Source organism: Haliotis cracherodii, unplaced genomic scaffold (genome assembly GCF_022045235.1).
Source record: "Haliotis cracherodii isolate W230 unplaced genomic scaffold, xgHalCrac1.p SCAF_19, whole genome shotgun sequence".
NCBI lineage: Eukaryota > Metazoa > Mollusca > Gastropoda > Lepetellida > Haliotidae > Haliotis > Haliotis cracherodii.
In genome coordinates, this window is record NW_027266274.1 from 16,862,932 (window position 1) to 16,883,077 (window position 20,146).

A 20,146-nucleotide genomic window follows, 5' to 3' on the forward strand; every position below is an offset into this window, starting at 1 on the left:
TGAAGGGTGTTCCCAAGGCAAGGCAGCTCAAGACACAATTTGCCCGTTCATTTACATGTATTACGTCATCGGAACTATGAGATTGTGCCGGGGATGAAACAGTCGCATCATCAACCTGTCTGTGTTGTCGTTATGGTCTGAAATACACGACGTGAACACCCATCTGTCCATCATGTCAGTTGTATTGAAGTCTCACTCCATCAGGCGAACATTATCGTTCCACGGGTAACACTGACAGCTCCATACACGGTAGCGTGAGACCGGGAGTACTCATCAGTGGGGTCAACTAACGCCCAGTCTTGATGATCATGTCACACAGATTTCAAATTAATAACTTTGTTGCCAAGTCTTTGTGTTCATGTGAGAGAGACTTCAAATAAACAACTTTATTGACCAGTCTGACTGTTCATGTGAGAGAGATTTCAAATAAACAACTTTATTGACCATTTTAACTGTTCATGTGAGAGAGATTTCAAATAAACAATTTTATTGACCATTTTAACTGTTCATGTGAGAGAGGTTTCAAATTTATAACTTTGGTGTCCAGTCTAACTGTTCTTGTGAGAGTGATTTCAAATATACAACTTTATTGACCAGTTTGACTGTTCCTGTGAGAGTGATTTCAAATATACAACTATATTGACCAGTTTGACTGTTCCTGTGAGAGTGATTTCAAATAAACAACTTTATTGACCATTTTATCTGTTCATGTGAGAGAGATTTCAAATAAACAACTTTTTTCATCATCTAAACTGTTCATGTGAGAGAGACTTCAAATTAATAACTTTATTGACCAGTCTGACTGTTCAAGTTAGAGAGATTTCAAATAAACAACTTTATTGAAATTTTAACTCTCTCAAGCTCATCTGACAGAGATAAGTGATAAAACACGGTATTATCCTGTCCAGATGTTCATGACACAGAGGCTAGTAACAAACAAAGTTATTGTCTAGTCTAGATGTTCCTGAGACAGAGGTTAGTAATAAACAAAGTTATTGTCTAGTCTAGATGTTCGTGAGACAGAGGTTAGTAATAAACAAAGTTATTGTCTAGTCTAGAAGTTCATAAGACAGATGTTAGTAATAAACAAAGTTATTGTCTAGTCTAGGTGTTTGTAAGACAGAGGTTAGTAGTAAACAACGTTATTGTCTAGTCTAGGTGTTTATAAGACAGAGGTTAGTAGTAAACAAAGTTATTGTCTAGTCTAGAAGTTCATGAGACAGAGGTTAGTAATAAACAACGTTATTGTCTAGTCTAGGTGTTTATAAGACAGAGGTTAGTAATAAACAAAGTTATTGTCCAGTCTAGATGTTCATGAGACAGAGGTTAGTAATAAACAAAGTTATTATCTAGTCTAGATGTTCATGAGACAGAGGTTAGTAGTAAACAAAGTTATTGTCTAGTCTAGATGTTCATGAGACAGAGGTTAGTAATAAACAAAGTTACTGTCCAGTCTAGATGTTCATGAGACAGATGTTAGTAATAAACAAAGTTATTGTCTAGTCTAGGTGTTTGTAAGACAGAGGTTAGTAGTAAACAACGTTATTGTCTAGTCTAGGTGTTTATAAGACAGAGGTTAGTAGTAAACAAAGTTATTGTCTAGTCTAGAAGTTCATGAGACAGATGTTAGTAATAAACAAAGTTATTGTCCAGTCTAGATGTTCATGAGACAGAGGTTAGTAATAAACAAAGTTATTATCTAGTCTAGATGTTCATGAGACAGAGGTTAGTAGTAAACAAAGTTATTGTCTAGTCTAGATGTTCATGAGACAGAGGTTAGTAATAAACAAAGTTACTGTCCAGTCTAGATGTTCATGAGACAGAGGTTAGTAACAAACAAAGTTATTGTCTAGTCTAGATGTTCATGAGACAGAGGTTAGTAATAAACAAAGTTATTGTCTAGTCTAGATGTTCATGAGACAGAGGTTAGTAATAAACAAAGTTATTGTCCAGTCTAGATGTTCATGAGACAGAGGTTAGTAATAAACAAAGTTATTGTCCAGTCTAGATGTTCATGAGACAGAGGTTAGTAATAATCAAAGTTATTGTCCAGTCTAGATGTTCATGAGACAGAGACAGAGGTTAGTAATAAACAACGTTATTGTCCAGTCTAGATGTTCATGAGACAGAGGTTAGTAATAAACAAAGTTATTGTCCAGTCTAGATGTTCATGAGACAGAGGTTAGTAGTAAACAACGTTATTGCCCAGTCTAGATGTTCATGAGACAGAGGTTAGTAATAAACAAAGTTATTGTCTAGTCTAGATGTTCATGAGACAGAGGTTAGTAATAAACAAAGTTATTGTCCAGTCTAGATGTTCATGAGACAGAGGTTAGTAATAAACAAAGTTATTGTCCAGTCTAGATGTTCATGAGACAGAGGTTAGTAATAAACAAAGTTATTATCTAGTCTAGATGTTCATGAGACAGAGGTTAGTAATAAACAAACTTATTGTCTAGTCTAGATGTTTATGAGACAGTGGTTAGTAGTTAACAACGTTATTGTCCAGTCTAGATGTTCATGAGACAGAGGTTAGTAATAAACAAAGTTATTGTCCAGTCTAGATGTTCATGAGACAGAGGTTAGTAATAAACAAAGTTATTGTCCAGTCTAGATGTTCATGAGACAGAGGTTAGTAATAAACAAAGTTCTTATCTAGTCTAGATGTTCATGAGACAGAGGTTAGTAATAAACAAAGTTATTCTCCAGCCTCTGAAGGGCATGTGATCAAGATAAGAAATAAACAATGCTATCATCCAGTCTCTGAAGGCCATGTTATAGAGATAGGTAATAAACAAGATTATTATCCAGCCTCTGAAGGTCATGTGATTGAGATTATTCATTAACAAGGTAATAATCCAGCCTCTGAAGTGCATGCGATAGAGATAGATAATAAACATGGCTATTACCCAGCCTTTGAAGGTAATGTGATAGAGATTAGTCATTAACAAGGTAATTATTCACTACAGATGTTCACGTGAAGGAGACTAGCAATAAACGCTGATGTGTTAGAACAGTCTAAAATCCTTGTCCGGCCCAGATGATCTTATCATACATCTTGGTACAATGATTATCATTGTATTTTAAACATGTTTGTGATGTTTGTCAATGGATCTAGATCTAGCATGTTTCTAAAAAGGGGAGTAGTGGTACAACATAATTGTTTTAATATCCGTTTAGCATGGTTATGGGACGGGTTTGTGGCCATGGTAGATAACATGATTGTTTTATCGTTTCGTTTAGCATGGTTATGTGACGGGTATGTGGTTCATAACATACTTGTTTTATTGTTTTGTATAGAATGTTTATGCAACGGGTTCGTGGTACATAGCATACTTGTTTTATTGTTTTGTTTAGCATGGTTATATGACGGGTTTGTGGTACATAGCATAAATAATGTTATTGTTTTGTACAGCATGGCTATGTAACGGGTTGTGGCACATAACATTATTGTTTTATTATTTTGCTTAAAAATGGTTATGTGACGGGTTGTGGAGAATACCATAATTGTTTTATTGCTGTGTTTAACGTGGTTATATAACAGGTTTTTGGTACATAACATACTTGTTTTATTGTTTTGTTGTTTATTCATGCATGTACCTATATTGTCAAAAAGCGGGAAATAGGTCGGATAGAGCTAGACTGGTACCCCGCCCTTCGTCTCTAGCGACTGTAGGCTTGAAACGAAAGCGTTCTAGGGCAGGTAAACCAGTCTAGGACAGGCTCCCTGTTATGATTGTTGCCGAATAAAATTAAACATGTTTGGTAAAGTAAATTACAGCCAGGAATGTTTTAAAAAATATGTTCATAATTATTCTGTTATTTCGTATGTACCCATAATCTTATACTCATGCGAGACAAAGATAAAGTTTCTCTTAAAGGTTTGGTTACAACTTTCCAGCGATTTCTCATCCCCAAGGTCACACTGCTCCCATGTAATTTTCTCAAACCCATACCAATTACGGCACGACGCCTGGTGCTGTACAATTATACCAGGTTAAGGTACTCGTTGAGAATGGCCAGTGAGTTCTTGGCTCATAATTCAGTGCAAGAACAATAGCGTGACATCATCATACGGTCCAAACTGAGATAACGTAACTGTAGAACCAGGATCCTGCAGTTGGACACACCATACACAAATGTGTGGAAGAATGTACAATGTCTTCTTCATGCTACAGTGTTTCGAACTTGCAACCTTCGTATATGTGAGTGCTTATAATTATAAACCAGTATGATTTAAAAATGTATTTTTCAAATAAATCACATGTTCGCCAGCAAGACATATTTTACGTCCGTTTCCTTAGATTCGTGGAAAGTAATGTGAAACAGAAATTGTGGGTAAATGTCAGGTTTTCTTTCTTTTTATAAGATAAAAGATTTTATGAAATTTAACAACATCAGATGAGTCATCGAACGTGGTTTATCCTCCACAAATCAACTTTTGAGCAATCTGAAATCTTCGCAGAAAGAGCATTCTCGACGGTACTTCAAAAGTTGTGTTTGTTGGTTGTTTAACGCCGCACTCAGCAATATTCCAGCTATTTGACAGCGGTCTGTAAATCATCGAGTCTCGATCGGAAAATCCAGTGACTGACATCATGAGCATTGGTCAACGCAATTGGGATACGATAATGGGTCAACCAAATAAGCGAGCCTGACCACAAGATCCCGTTAGTCGCCTCTTACAACAAGCATGGTCGCCTTTTGCGGCAAGTATGGGTGGACCTGGTGGACACCAGAGGCTGGGGATGCTGGAATATTGCTCAACATAAAAGGAACGTTGACTGTTGGGAAAGTGAAGTCCCCTCAATTGTCATACAGTTTTGTGGAGATTTTTTGTCACTCTGGATCTTATGAACAGATCAGAATATGAAACAGATGGGGTGGTTCAACTGGTCTATTTTTTCTGGCCCAGGTGGGTAAATCAGTGGAAGTGAATTGGATATTTGACCACAATTGTTGAGCGATATGAGTTCATCGATATGCCTGTACCTTAAGTTAAACTTCTCGAGCTTTTGGGAATCCACGTGCAATTTATTCGACTTGTCACTAATACTTTCTGTGAATATAACGAAGGTCGTTGAGTGGATTAGAGATTATATTTCGTCTTTGAGATGGGGATTCAGTGGTACATTTGCTGACCCAGAAATATCTCTCTCTTTGTTTTATAGTTTTTTTATAGTAAAGCCTTAAGTTGAAAGTGCTGATGTGTGGTTTGATGGATAATCGAGACTTGTTATTCTCTGGCTTTGTTGTTTTATATTTTACTTGGACTGGATCGAAGAATCTCCGGGTTGATGAAAGACCCGAGTTTTATCATGAGCTCAGAAGCATTTATCTATGCTGAGCACAATTTAAAAGAAATGTTTGGGCCAATTTTATTAACAATACCTCCCACTGTGTTGCAAAAACAAACATATTTCTGAAACCCTTTTCTTTACTTATAATTCTATAAACATATTATTGTCACCGTTATTTTGACTTTTACGCTCAATGTAATCTGTTTCAGCGGATAATCGAGACTGGTTATTGTCCCGCGTTGTCGTTTTATATATGCTCAGGAAGCATACAGGACTTCTATGTGGCAGTATCTGAAATGTCACATATACTAAGTTATTTGAAAATGCATTAATGCAGTGCTGCTTACATATAATCATTATGTTATGACAGTGCTTGTCAGTGGTAACAACTCAACTGACGGCCAAAAGAAATTTAACACTTACAAAATGAAATTTTTAAAGTTCAAACTAAATCAATGCAAAACACATCATCCAAACACAACACTGCTCTATGTAGAAAGTGATTCACGTTCACCGCACGTTTTTTTGTGGGGAGAAAATGCGAAAAAGTGAAAAACACGTGTCGCTTGGGCAGCCGAAATTGCATGTGCAATAAGGGAATATAAATAATACGGTCGGCATGTCAGACACTTACCCTAATAAAAGAACACCCGAACAACGCGAGAGGGACCTCCGTATAATACCAATGGGAACCACCATGCACACATTCTTAGAACTTTCGGTTGCTCCCGTGTTGCTGTATCTAACCCAATACAACGTTACAGACAGACCGGGCAGACACCAGGCAGGCCAAGAACAGGCCACCATAACGTGTGATCCATCCACAATAATGTGTGATCCATCCACAATAATGTATGAACAATACAACGTTACAGACAGACCGGGCAGACACCAGGCAGGCCAAGAACAGGCCACCATAACGTGTGATCCATCCACAATAATGTGTGATTTATTCACAATAACGGGTGATCCATCCACAATAACGTGTGATCCATCCACAATAATGTGTGATCCATCCACAATAATGTATGATCCATTCCCAATAATGTATGATCCATAGAACTCACTCACTACCTAAATCTTGTCGACACTGTTGGTGGTCGGGTAATCTAGTGCTCACTCACTCACTCACTCACTCACTCACTCACTCACTTACTCACTCAGGCGATATCGCCGAGCTTATTGTTAACATGGAAGCGACAAAACTATTTCTGTAGTCATAAGAACTAGTTATATGTCCAAAGAAAGAGTGTGTATTGTTCTGTCTGTCGTGGCACCACGTTTCATAAGCAAGGGTATATCTAAAATGTTTAGATACTATGTTTTTACAGCAAGAATACAGTCAATGCTCAAAGACGTTTATTGTGTTATTAGATTACACGCTGACACTCTTCTCGCTCACAAGAATCGTGGGAGCAAGTTTTCATCAGTCTTACTACATCCTCGTACACGGCCTTGTAAAGGTGAGAGGTCAGAGAGACTGGGTCAGACGGAGTCAGCTGTTACGGTAGGGGGGTAGCTGGAGTCAGATCTTGTGGGTTGGTGAAACTGTCAGGGTTGCATTTAAACACCTGAAACTGAAACAAATAAAAACACGTGGGTATTGTAAGACAATAAGCCAAAATGACCACACAGGCTGGTTACATCTTGTTGAGGGGATCACACTTTACAGTCAAATCAGATTGCATAATGGATGCAGTTAAACACAGTGCCTTGTATTGTAGTAGATTAACATTAAAGTTCGTCTTACATTCCAAAGCAACCCTTCATAATTTGCTCTGCCCTCTCCCTTGCCGATGGTCAGTGGACACTTGACCCGCAGAACATCACCTGAAAGATCAATTCCGTAACAGGGTTTAATAATATCAGATGAAAGATCAATTCCGTAACAGGGTTTAATAATATTAGATGAAAGATCAATTCCGTAACAGGGTTTAATATCAAATGAAAGATCAATTCCGTAACAGGGTTTAATAATATCAGAAGAAAGATCAATTCCGTAACAGGGTTTAATATCAGATGAAAGATCAATTCCGTAACAGGGTTTAATAATATCAGAAGAAAGATCAATTCCGTAACAGGGTTTAATATCAGATGAAAGATCAATTCCGTAACAGGGTTTAATAATATCAGAAGAAAGATCAATTCCGTAACAGGGTTTAATATCAGATGAAAGATCAATTCCGTAACAGGGTTTAATAATATCAGAAGAAAGATCAATTCCGTAACAGGGTTTAATATCGGATGAAAGATCAATTCCGTAACAGGGTTTAATATCAGATGAAAGATCAATTCCGTAACAGGGTTTAATAATATCAGATGAAAGATCAATTCCGTAACAGGGTTTAATATCAGATGAAAGATCAATTCCGTAACAGGGTTTAATAATATCAGATGAAAGATCAATTCCGTAACAGGGTTTAATATCAGATGAAAGATCAATTCCGTAACAGGGTTTAATATCAGATGAAAGATCAATTCCGTAACAGGGTTTAATAATATCAGATGAAAGATCAATTCCGTAACAGTGTTTAATATCAGATGAAAGATCAATTCCGTAACATAGAGTTCAATATCAGATGAAAGATCAATTCCGTAACAGGGTTTAAAACTAACTGATCTAAGATCAATTCCATGACACGGGGTTTAATAACGTCAACTGAAGGAGGCCAATTCCGTGACACAGGATTGAATGACGTCAGCTGAAGCAGATCAATTCCATGACAAAAGGTTCAAAAGCTTGGTTCAAACTTAGCAGGTCTACATCTTAAAGGACACTGACTTGTACGGCAACAGTGAATACTGGTTTGACTTGAACATAAAACCTTTTTTTTATTATAATTTTATTTTCCTTGTGATTTATCGTTACTCCTGCATCTGTTAGTCAAAGAGTTCGACGTCGAATCTCCTGCATTAGTTATCAATAACAATGACTTCCTGCTGGTGTGAAATAGCAGCTGTCTCTGTGCAAAGTACACAACACCAGCGTGGAAATACAATCTTTTAAAGAGAATCATTTAATGATCATGTGTATCATTGTATACACTACACACGTATACACTACACAAGTATACACTACACAAGCATACACTACACAAGTATACACTACACAAGTATACACTACACAAGTATACACTACACAACTATACACTACACAAGTATACACTACACAAGTATACACTACACAAGTATACACTACACAAGTATAAACTACACAAGTATACACTACACAAGTATACACTACACAAGTATACACTACACAAGTATACACTACACAAGTATACACTACACAAGTACACACTACACAAGTATACACTACACAAGTATACACTACACAAGTATACACTACACAAGTATACACTACACAAGTACACACTACACAAGTATACACTACACAAGTATACACTACACAAGTATACACTACACAAGTATAAACTACACAAGTATACACTGCACAAGTATGCACTACACAAGTATACACTACACAAGTATACACTACACAAGTATACACTACACAAATATACACTACACAAGTATACACTACACAAGTATACACTACACAAGTACACACTACACAAGTATACACTACACAATTATACACTACACAAGTACACACTACACAAGTACACACTACACAAGTACACACTACACAAGTACACACTACACAAGTATACACTACACAAGTACACACTACACACTACACAAGTACACACTACACAAGTATACACTGCACAAGTATACACTACACAAGTATACACTGCACAAGTATACACTACACAAGTGCACACTACACAAGTACACACTACACAAGTACACACTACACAAGTATACACTACACAAGTATACACTACACAAGTATACACTACACAAGTATACACTACACAAGTACACACTACACAAGTATACACTACACAAGTATACACTACACAAGTACACACTACACAAGTACACACTACACAAGTATACACTACACAAGTATACACTACACAAGTATACACTACACAAGTATACACTACACAAGTACACACTACACAAGTACACACTACACAAGTATACACTACACAAGTACACACTACACACTACACAAGTACACACTACACAAGTATACACTACACAAGTATACACTACACAAGTATACACTGCACAAGTATACACTACACAAGTACACACTACACAAGTATACACTACACAAGTATACACTACACAAGTACACACTACACAAGTACACACTACACAAGTACACACTACACAAGTATACACTACACAAGTATACACTACACAAGTATACACTATACAGGTATACACTACACAAGTACACACTACACAAGTACACACTACACAAGTACACACTACACAAGTATACACTACACAAGTATACACTACACAAGTATACACTACACAAGTATACACTACACAAGTATACACTACACAAGTACACACTACACAAGTACACACTACACAAGTATACACTACACAAGTATACACTACACAAGTATACACTACACAAGTACACACTACACACTATACAAGTATACACTACACAAGTACACAATACACAAGTACACCCTACACAAGTACACATTTCACAAGTACACACTACACAAGTACACACTACACAAGTATACACTACACAAGTATACACTACACAAGTACACACTACACAAGTATACACTACACAAGTACACACTACACAAGTACACACTACACAAGTATACACTACACAAGTACACACTACACAAGTATACACTACACAAGTATACACTACACAAGTACACACTACACAAGTATACACTACACAAGTACACACTACACAAGTACACCCTACACAAGTACACACTACACAAGTACACACTACTCACTATACAAGTATACACTACACAAGTACACAATACACAAGTACACCCTACACAAGTACACATTTCACAAGTACACACTACACAAGTACACACTACACAAGTATACACTACACAAGTACACCCTACACAAGTACACACTACACAAGTATACACTACACAAGTATACACTACACAAGTACACACTACACAAGTATACACTACACAAGTATACACTACACAAGTATACACTACACAAGTACACACTACACAAGTACACCCTACACAAGTACACACTACACAAGTATACACTACACAAGTATACACTACACAAGTACACACTACACAAGTACACACTACACAAGTACACACTACACAAGTGCACACTACACACTATACACTACACACTATACACTACACAAGTACACACTACACAAGTATACACTACACACTACACACTACACAAGTACACACTACACAAGTACACACTACACAAGTACACACTACACAAGTATACACTACACAAGTACACACTACACAAGTATACACTACACAAGTATACACTACACAAGTATACACTACACAAGTACACACTGCACAAGTACACACTACACAAGTATACACTACACAAGTATACACTACACAAGTACACACTACACACTATACACTACACAAGTATACACTACACAAGTATACACTGCACAAGTATACACTACACAAGTACACACTACACAAGTATACACTACACAAGTATACACTACACAAGTACACACTACACAAGTACACACTACACAAGTACACACTACACAAGTATACACTACACAAGTATACACTACACAAGTATACACTACACAAGTACACATTTCACAAGTATACACTACACAAGTATACACTACACAAGTACACACTACACAAGTACACACTACACAAGTACACACTACACACTATACACTACACAAGTACACATTTCACAAGTACACACCTCACAAGTACATACTACACAAGTACACACTACACAAGTATACACTACACAAGTACACACTACACAAGTACACACTACACAAGTACACACTACACACTATACAAGTATACACTACACAAGTACACAATACACAAGTACACCCTACACAAGTACACATTTCACAAGTACACACTACACAAGTACACACTACACAAGTATACACTACACAAGTATACACTACACAAGTACACACTACACAAGTATACACTACACAAGTATACACTACACAAGTACACACTACACAAGTATACACTACACAAGTACACACTACACAAGTATACACTACACAAGTATACACTACACAAGTATACACTGCACAAGTATACACTACACAAGTACACACTACACAAGTATACACTACACAAGTATACACTACACAAGTACACACTACACAAGTACACACTACACAAGTACACACTACACAAGTACACACTACACAAGTATACACTACACAAGTATACACTACACAAGTACACATTTCACAAGTATACACATTACACAAGTATACACTACACAAGTACACACTACACAAGTACACACTACACAAGTACACACTACACACTATACACTACACAAGTACACATTTCACAAGTACACACCTCACAAGTACATACTACACAAGTACACACTACACAAGTATACACTACACAAGTACACACTACACAAGTACACACTACACAAGTACACACTACACAAGTACATACTACACAAGTACACACTACACAAGTATACACTACACAAGTACACACTACACACTACACAAGTATACACTACACAAGTATACACTACACAAGTATACACTACACAAGTATACACTACACAAGTACACACTACACAAGTATACACTACACAAGTATACACTATACAGGTATACACTACACAAGTACACACTACACAAGTACACACTACACAAGTACACACTACACAAGTATACACTACACAAGTATACACTACACAAGTAAACACTACACAAGTACACCCTACACAAGTACACATTTCACAAGTACACACCTCACAAGTACATACTACACAAGTACACACTACACAAGTATACACTACACAAGTACACACTACACAATATACAAGTACACCCTACACAAGTACACATTTCACAATTACACACCTCACAAGTACACACTACACAAGTACACAACACACAAATATGCACTACACACTACACACTGCATAAATTCTTAACTTCCAACCTGATTACCATCTACGTGTAGAGTGCCCAAGAATACTCAGCTGTCTGCATGCATAGTGACTACATTCTTACCCGGGACTGGCTTGGTGACGACATTTAGACCGTTGGCGAGTATCAATTCTCCGTTGTGCACCTTCACCGTTACCGGAATATAAGGAAGGTTTGGTGGCGGGCTACCCTGAGCGAGAAGGGTGCATAATGTCACGGTGTATCACTATTACTTTTTGTAATTAAAAACACACAAACATGCAGAATATTTGGCAAGACATATACGTTTATTACTGCGCTATTCAACGTAAGAACATTGATGTTATTTACTCACTATTCAACGTTAGAACATGGATGAAATGACTTCACTATTCAACGTCAGAACATGGATGCAATGACTTCACTATTCAACGTCAGAACATGGATGCAATGACTTCACTATTCAACGATGGAGCATTGAAGCAATGACTTCCTTATTCAACACTGGAATACGGATGCAATGACTTCACTATTTAAAGTTAGAACATGGATGCAATGACGAGGATCCAATGGATGGAACGCGAACTGCTATATCACGAATTTACCAGGGCATGCTTACTGTATTGGCAGCGCAGAGTGAGACGGGGCCGCCGGTGGTTTGGAGGTTGACGCAAACTTGTTTCCCTGTATGTGTCACCTCCACACTCGGCGACACGCCGCTGCACATGCTGTTACTGACGAGGACGCGAGTACCAGAAACACTGGTGGATTGATAGTTGAACTTGATCGTCCAGTTGTCCCCTAAATCGTTGTTCTTAAAGAAGGGGACACTGAGGTAAGCACCTCCAGCAAACCGGCAAGCGCTGTAAGTCTTACCCTGGACAGTTGCCAGGGTGACGCCGGTATTGGCCACCCAGACCATGTTGCCGGAGTGATCATTGGTGTCCACAGCACACGGAATGTACAGGTCACCCGTGCATGCTGTCAAACATACATACATATGGACTTCATCGCTACAACCAGCATCAGGGAACACTTAATACATTTGACAATAGATATTGCTGTGCCTGAGTCAAACCCACACCGTGCATGGGTATTACTTATATTTGGGATGAACAGTAACGCTGGCCGGTGATATACGATATACACAGGTTAAATAAACTAAATATAAGATGCGATATACATATGCTATATTACTATATTACTATATCATTATATTACTATATTACTATATCACTATAATTCTATATTATTACGTTACTATATTGCTATATTGCTATATTACTATAATTCTAAATGACTATAATTCTATATTACTATATTACTATATTACTATATTACTACATTGCTATATTACGATATTACTTTAATACTATATTACTATATTTCTATATTACTATATTTCTATATTACTATATTACGTCACAATGTGGCACCTGGTCTACATAAGGGGCTGATCGTGTATTATGAGGGGAGGGGGCTGTGAGATTGGCGTTAGGACTGTTGTCATATTTTGTTCCACACCCACCCCCCGGTATATATTCTGACCAGTCACTCACGTGGTTTTGAGACGACGGTTGTTAGTATGCCACATTTGCAGTCAGTGGAGTCGTATAGACTTCCGGGAGCGCAGTTCATTTTGGAGACGATGCCGTTTGATGTTATCAAGAAACCGGCAGGGTTTGCTGGGTCTGCACTTATGAAAGTACATGGATCTGTTGGACATATACAAATTGCTCATCAAACTATTAACATATCATATATACTGCCGCTATATACACGTGTAGACTTTCTTACCACCTGGTTACACACAGTAACTTTGTCATTTTGATCTGTTTCTACTAAGTACCAAGTATAACACAGACATACCGCTAGTTACTTCCATCTGTTTCTACTAAGTACCAAGTATAACACAGACATACCGCTAGTTACTTCCATCTGCTTCTGCTAAGTACCAAGTATAACACAGACATACCACTAGTTACTTCCATCTGCTTCTGCTAAGTACCAAGTATAACACAGACATACCGCTAGTTACTTCCATCTGCTTCTGCTAAGTACCAAGTATAACACAGACATACCGCTAGTTACTTCCATCTGCTTCTGCTAAGTACCAAGTATAACACAGACATACCACTAGTTACTTCCATCTGCTTCTGCTAAGTACCAAGTATAACACAGACATACCGCTAGTTACTTCCATCTGCTTCTACTAAGTACCAAGTATAACACAGACATACCGCTAGTTACTTCCATTTGCTTCTGCTAAGTACCAAGTAACACACAGACATACCGCTAGTTACTTCCATCTGCTTCTGCTAAGTACCAAGTATAACACAGACATACCGCTAGTTACTTCCATTTGCTTCTGCTAAGTACCAAGTATAACACAGACATACCGCTAGTTACTTCCATCTGCTTCTACTAAGTACCAAGTATAACACAGACATACCGCTAGTTACTTCCATTTGCTTCTGCTAAGTACCAAGTATAACACAGACATACCGCTAGTTACTTCCATCTGCTTCTGCTAAGTACCAAGTATAACACAGACATACCGCTAGTTACTTCCATTTGCTTCTGCTAAGTACCAAGTATAACACAGACATACCGCTAGTTACTTCCATCTGTTTCTACTAAGTACCAAGTATAACACAGACATACCGCTAGTTACTTCCATCTGCTTCTACTAAGTACCAAGTATAACACAGACATACCGCTAGTTACTTCCATTTGCTTCTGCTAAGTACCAAGTAACACACAGACATACCGCTAGTTACTTTGTTTTACTTCTAACTTCTACTACATACTATATTCCTAGGAGTGATGGAGCCCGATTACCACAGGAGACATTTGGTGAGACGTTTACTTACCTGGTGTTGTAGTGGGAGATGCTGAAACAACAAATATCGTTTGGTTCACTTTTATCACAAATAGTCTGGGTAATGCACTAAGTCGTCTTTGCAGACTTACTAAGACGCTGGAGATAGAAAATGCTTAGTGCAGGTATGCTACACAAACATCAAGTTACTAGTATACACCTGTAAAGGTGTACACAGAGGCTTAGATAGAATCTTAATATGGACTTACTGGGGTAAACACACGATGGGTCCCCTACACAGGACCACACGCTGTCATCCCAGGACATCCCCGAGGGACAACGGAGAAGGGTATACTGTCCGGTTGTCTCGTCACATTCGAAGAATCCGTAGCAGCTCGAGGGGTCGTTCACATAGCCAGCCCCTCCTTTGTAGACGCAGTCACCGCAAATAGTTTGGAAGTCTGTAACACAAGACACAGTTACCACAAACAGATGTAAAGTCTATTGCAGTCTGTACAGATCGTCAGATTGTTCAAATTGACTTTACATCTGTGAGGTTTTGCTGTACAGCAGCGTAGAATCCAGTAATGTTTCCCTGAAACGGTCGAATGCATATATACCGATTAGATCGATGGTACATTTCTGTATTATCCTGGGGGCACGGGTGGCCCAGTCGTCTAAGGCGCCGCGATTCGCTGTGCAGAGTTGCGTCCCTTGGGCACCCCAGAAACCTATGATTGTGGGTTCGAATCCTGGTTCGCCCCGATTATGTTTCTAGGTTTGTCAGCTCCATACCCGTGCTCGTTGGTTTCACCGAAGTGGTAAACGTCTGAGACCTGCATCACTTCGGGCTTTCCTCCCACATTAAGCTGACACGCCGCGATATAACTTGAATACAGGTAGAAGTGGCGTTAAACCCAACTCACTCACTCACTCACTATAATATCCTAGCTTTCATGTAAAGGATTGAGGTATTTTCAGAAATGTTGGTAGACGCAATAGGAAAGATCTCTACTTGACAGGTCTTCCAAAGGACGTGTGCAGTATCTTGTTCCAATAAGTTTAGATTTGAATTCAGAATCAGTTATCAAAATATAGCATTGTGTCACATAAAGAAATATTGCCTTGGGATGGGTTCCAACTTTACTGAACAATATTTTCGTGAAATACTGTGTCATGTCTAGTCATATCGAACCGCCACGAGTCACATTTTCCCATATGATACTAAATGACACAAGGTGTTGAGAAAAGGGTCAGCATGTCCTGCCCTAACGGCGGTACGTGTACGTGTTTGTTGCCTGACACCTCATAGCAGCACTCTTACCTCACGACGGCGGCCTTTGAACCTATCGAGTCTTGACCAAACAATCTAGTGGTTAACCAGACAGTCCCGCGGCTAGATGGCAGGCATTTCAACACTACCCACGTCACACAAACACGGGTATTTTGGCCAAGAAGTTTATCTAAACCTTCAGGGATTTCGATGATTCAGGGATACCTTCCAACGTATTTAAGAGCAGTCGGGTAGCTTAGTGGTTAAAGCGTTCGCTCGTCACGACGAAGACCCGGGTTCGATTTCCGACATGGGTACAATGTGTGAAGTGGTGTACCATGCCGTGATATTGATGAATATTGCCAAAAGCGGTGTAAAACCATACTCACTCAATCACTCACTCCGCTGATTTACCCACCTGAACTGAAACTAAATGAGACCAGTGAGACCACTTCACCTATTTCATATTTAGATCTATGCATAAAGACTCAGAGTGGCAAATAACTCTCCACAAGGCTGTAAGACAAGAGGGACGACTTCAGCTTTCCAACAGTCAACTTTCCCTTCATACTGAGCAATATTCAAGCAGCACCAACCGTTGTTGTCTACATATTTCACAACTTTGGGGGTACAAGCGAGCATGCTCTTTCAACAGAGAATTCAAAGAGCGTAACACTGCAACATTCAAGGCCTCAGTAATGCTTTCAAAAAGTTCTAAGGTAGAAATGTAGAGGAAATTTCCCAAATTGGCGCGTGACAAACATGATGTAATTCCCAAATGTGAATTGTACCATTGTTCCTCAGACTTCTCATGTATATAGAAAGGGTTTTATCGAGTAATATCACACTAACATATCTCAGATTTGGTCATATTATACAACATGTCATATATTGTCATAACACATCAGCTCAAAGTAATACCAACTGCCTCACATCTAGCATGTGACACTAACATAGCCACTTACTGGCTGCGGTGACGGTACAGCAGAGTGTGAAAAACACAGTGAGACCCAGCGCCCGTCCGAAGATGTATCTCGTCATCTGGAAACAAGACGTGAATGCTGATATAGGGTCATGATGGTACTGTCATTGGTTACAATCTAATAATCTCAGTCTACCAATGGTGTAACAGCCATGAGGCACTCCAACAGTCACCGTAGTGTGTAACAGCCAAGAGACGCTGCAACAATCACCGTAGTGTGTAACAGCCAAGAGACGCTGCAACAATCACCGTAGTGTGTAACAGCCAAGAGACGCTGCAACAGTCACCGTACTGTGTAACAGCCAAGAGACGCTGTTACAGTCACCATGCTGTGTGGAAATCATTATTTACGTATTGAGTCTGGGCGATGGGAAGATATTTGGTACAAAGAAAGAATATTTTGTTTATTTTGTAAAAACTGTTTGTTTAAACAAAGTCTTTGAAGGTGAAGAACATTTTCTGTTGATATGTCCTGATAATGAGCCAGTATCTTTACGTTGTGAAAGGACATTTTAACGTTGTCGATATCATGAAATAACCACCAGGCATGGAAACTAGGTGCATACATAATTTATGGTTTCAATGCCTGAGAAAACGATGGATTTAAAGCGACTATGATGTTAATCAATAGCATTTGTTCCTAACTTTTACTGTTTTAATGCATTGAATGTACAAAGGCGGACATTTCAACAATGTGTAAAGTATGGACAGGATGGCCTATATTTCCGAATAAAAACACACAGACATACAAACATAAATGCACACAAACACACAGACATACAAACACACATGCATACAGACATACAGATATACAGACTTGCACAGATATACAGACATACAGACATACAAACACACAGACGCACAAACATACAAACATACAGTAAGATAACCGACCAACCTTGTATCGTCCTGCTTCCTCTCTGCCTGACCATAACATTGACATTCTGTTCAGTTTATATATCCTGGCAATATCGATTTTTTTTTTACATTTAAATGCGTCACTCAATTTTTAACTCGAAATATTACTTTTATCTCCACTTTGTTGCATATTTAATGAACATTAAAAGGAAAGAAATCAAGTCAGAAATCTAATTTTGTCTTTAACTAGACATTGGTGTCATATTCATGTCATACTGGTGTCTCCTGCGTGAATCTACTGCATACTTATCACATGCATCAATGTTCCTGCTTGACAGTGCCCGGGGCACACGTGGGCACTCCTATGTTGTGCTATGTATAGAGTGTCGATCTTATATGATAGCGATCATGCTCTGCTTTTGGTTTTAGACAACTCTCTCTGCAACTACTTTATATTTTTTTTTTCGAATATGCTAAGACGCCAAGAAAAGCTTCCTTCTATGTGAGGCTCAGAACGTATATATCAACCTTTGCAGTTAGGCCCAATGATTCTTCATATACTAGTATACATTGAACATTTTCCCTCTCCTGTGTATGTCAAGTGAATACAAGATGCACCTATGATTGTGTTCTTCAACTCAATACACACTGCATCCTTGGTTCTCAGTGTCAACTAAGTACGTGTTGCGCCCTTGGTTGTGTGTGTCAAGTAAATATACGTTGCACCCTTGATTGTGTGTGTCAAGTAAATATATGTTGCACCCTTGGTTGTGTGTGTCAAGTAAATACGTGTTGCACCCTCGGTTGTGTATGTCAAATAAATATATGTTGCACCCTCGGTTGTGTATGTCAAATAAATATATGTTGCACCCTTGGTTGTGTGTGTCAAGTAAATACGTGTTGCACCCTCGGTTGTGTATGTCAAATAAATATATGTTGCACCCTTGGTTGTGTGTGTCAAGTAAATACATGTTGCACCCTTGGTTCTGAGTGTCAACTAAATACTTGTTGCATCCTTGGTTATGTATTTCAAGTAAATACATGTTGCCCCCGTCGTTGTGTATTTCAAGTAAATACATGTTACACGGTTGGTTGTGTATTTCAAGTAAATATATGTTGCACCCGTCGTTGTGTATTTCAAGTAAATACATGTTGCCCCCGTCGTTGTGTATTTCAAGTAAATACATGTTACACGGTTGGTTGTGTATTTCAAGTAAATATATGTTGCACCCGTCGTTGTGTATTTCAAGTAAATATATGTTGCACCCGTCGTTGTGTATTTCAAGTAAATATATGTTTCATCCTTGGTTGTGTATGTTAAGTAAATACGTGTTGCACCCTTGGTTGTGTGTGTCGAGTAAATATATGTTGCACCCTTGGTTGTGTATGTCAAATAAATATATGTTGCACCCTTGGTTGTGTATGTCAAGTAAATATATGTTGCACCCTTGGTTGTGTATGTCAAATAAATATATGTTGCACCCTTGGTTGTGTATGTCAAGTAAATACATGTTGCACCCTTGGTTGTGTGTGTCAAGTAAATACATGTTGCACCCGTCGATGTGTATTTCAAGTAAATACATGTTACACGGTTGGTTGTGTATTACAAGTAAATATATGTTGCACCCGTCGTTGTGTATTTCAAGTAAATACATGTTGCACCCGTCGTTGTGTATTTGAAGTAAATATATGTTGAACCCTTGGTAATGTATTTCAAGTAAATATATGTTTCATCCTTGGTTGTGTATGTCAAGTAAATGCGTGTTGCACTCTTGGTTGTGTGTGTCAAGTAGACATATGTTTCACCCTTGGTTGTGTGTGTCAAGTCAATATATGCTGCACCCTTGGTTGTGTATGTCAAGTAAACACGTGTTGCACTCGTGCTTGT

At 38.4% G+C, this 20,146-nt stretch overlaps 1 protein-coding gene across 1 annotated transcript; it reads right to left on the reverse strand.

Annotated features, from left to right (window-relative positions):
- Positions 1-6,802: 6,802 nt before the first annotated feature.
- On the reverse strand, positions 6,803-18,343 carry LOC139466800 (uncharacterized). Its single transcript, XM_071248494.1, has 9 exons — positions 18,299-18,343; positions 17,384-17,459; positions 15,415-15,606; positions 15,198-15,218; positions 13,884-14,039; positions 12,944-13,305; positions 12,430-12,535; positions 7,051-7,130; positions 6,803-6,877 (listed from the first exon to the last, which is right to left on the reverse strand). Exons 1-9 carry the CDS (start codon positions 18,341-18,343, stop codon positions 6,803-6,805), a joined length of 1,113 nt encoding a protein of 370 aa, XP_071104595.1.
- Between the last annotated feature and the right edge of the window lie 1,803 nt (positions 18,344-20,146).

What these genes read in the sequence shown, in the direction of transcription:
- LOC139466800 (XM_071248494.1), bottom strand. Translation starts at nt 18,343, where the DNA reads ATGTCAATGTTATGGTCAGGCAGAGAGGAAGCAGGACGATACAAG. An exon ending in CCCATCGTGTGTTTACCCCA is followed by an intron (nt 15,219 to 15,414) that starts GTAAGTCCATAT and finishes TTGTTGTTTCAG; the next exon opens with CATCTCCCACTACAACACCA. An exon ending in CACTCTGCGCTGCCAATACA is followed by an intron (nt 12,536 to 12,943) that starts GTAAGCATGCCC and finishes CTTCTCGCTCAG; the next exon opens with GGTAGCCCGCCACCAAACCT.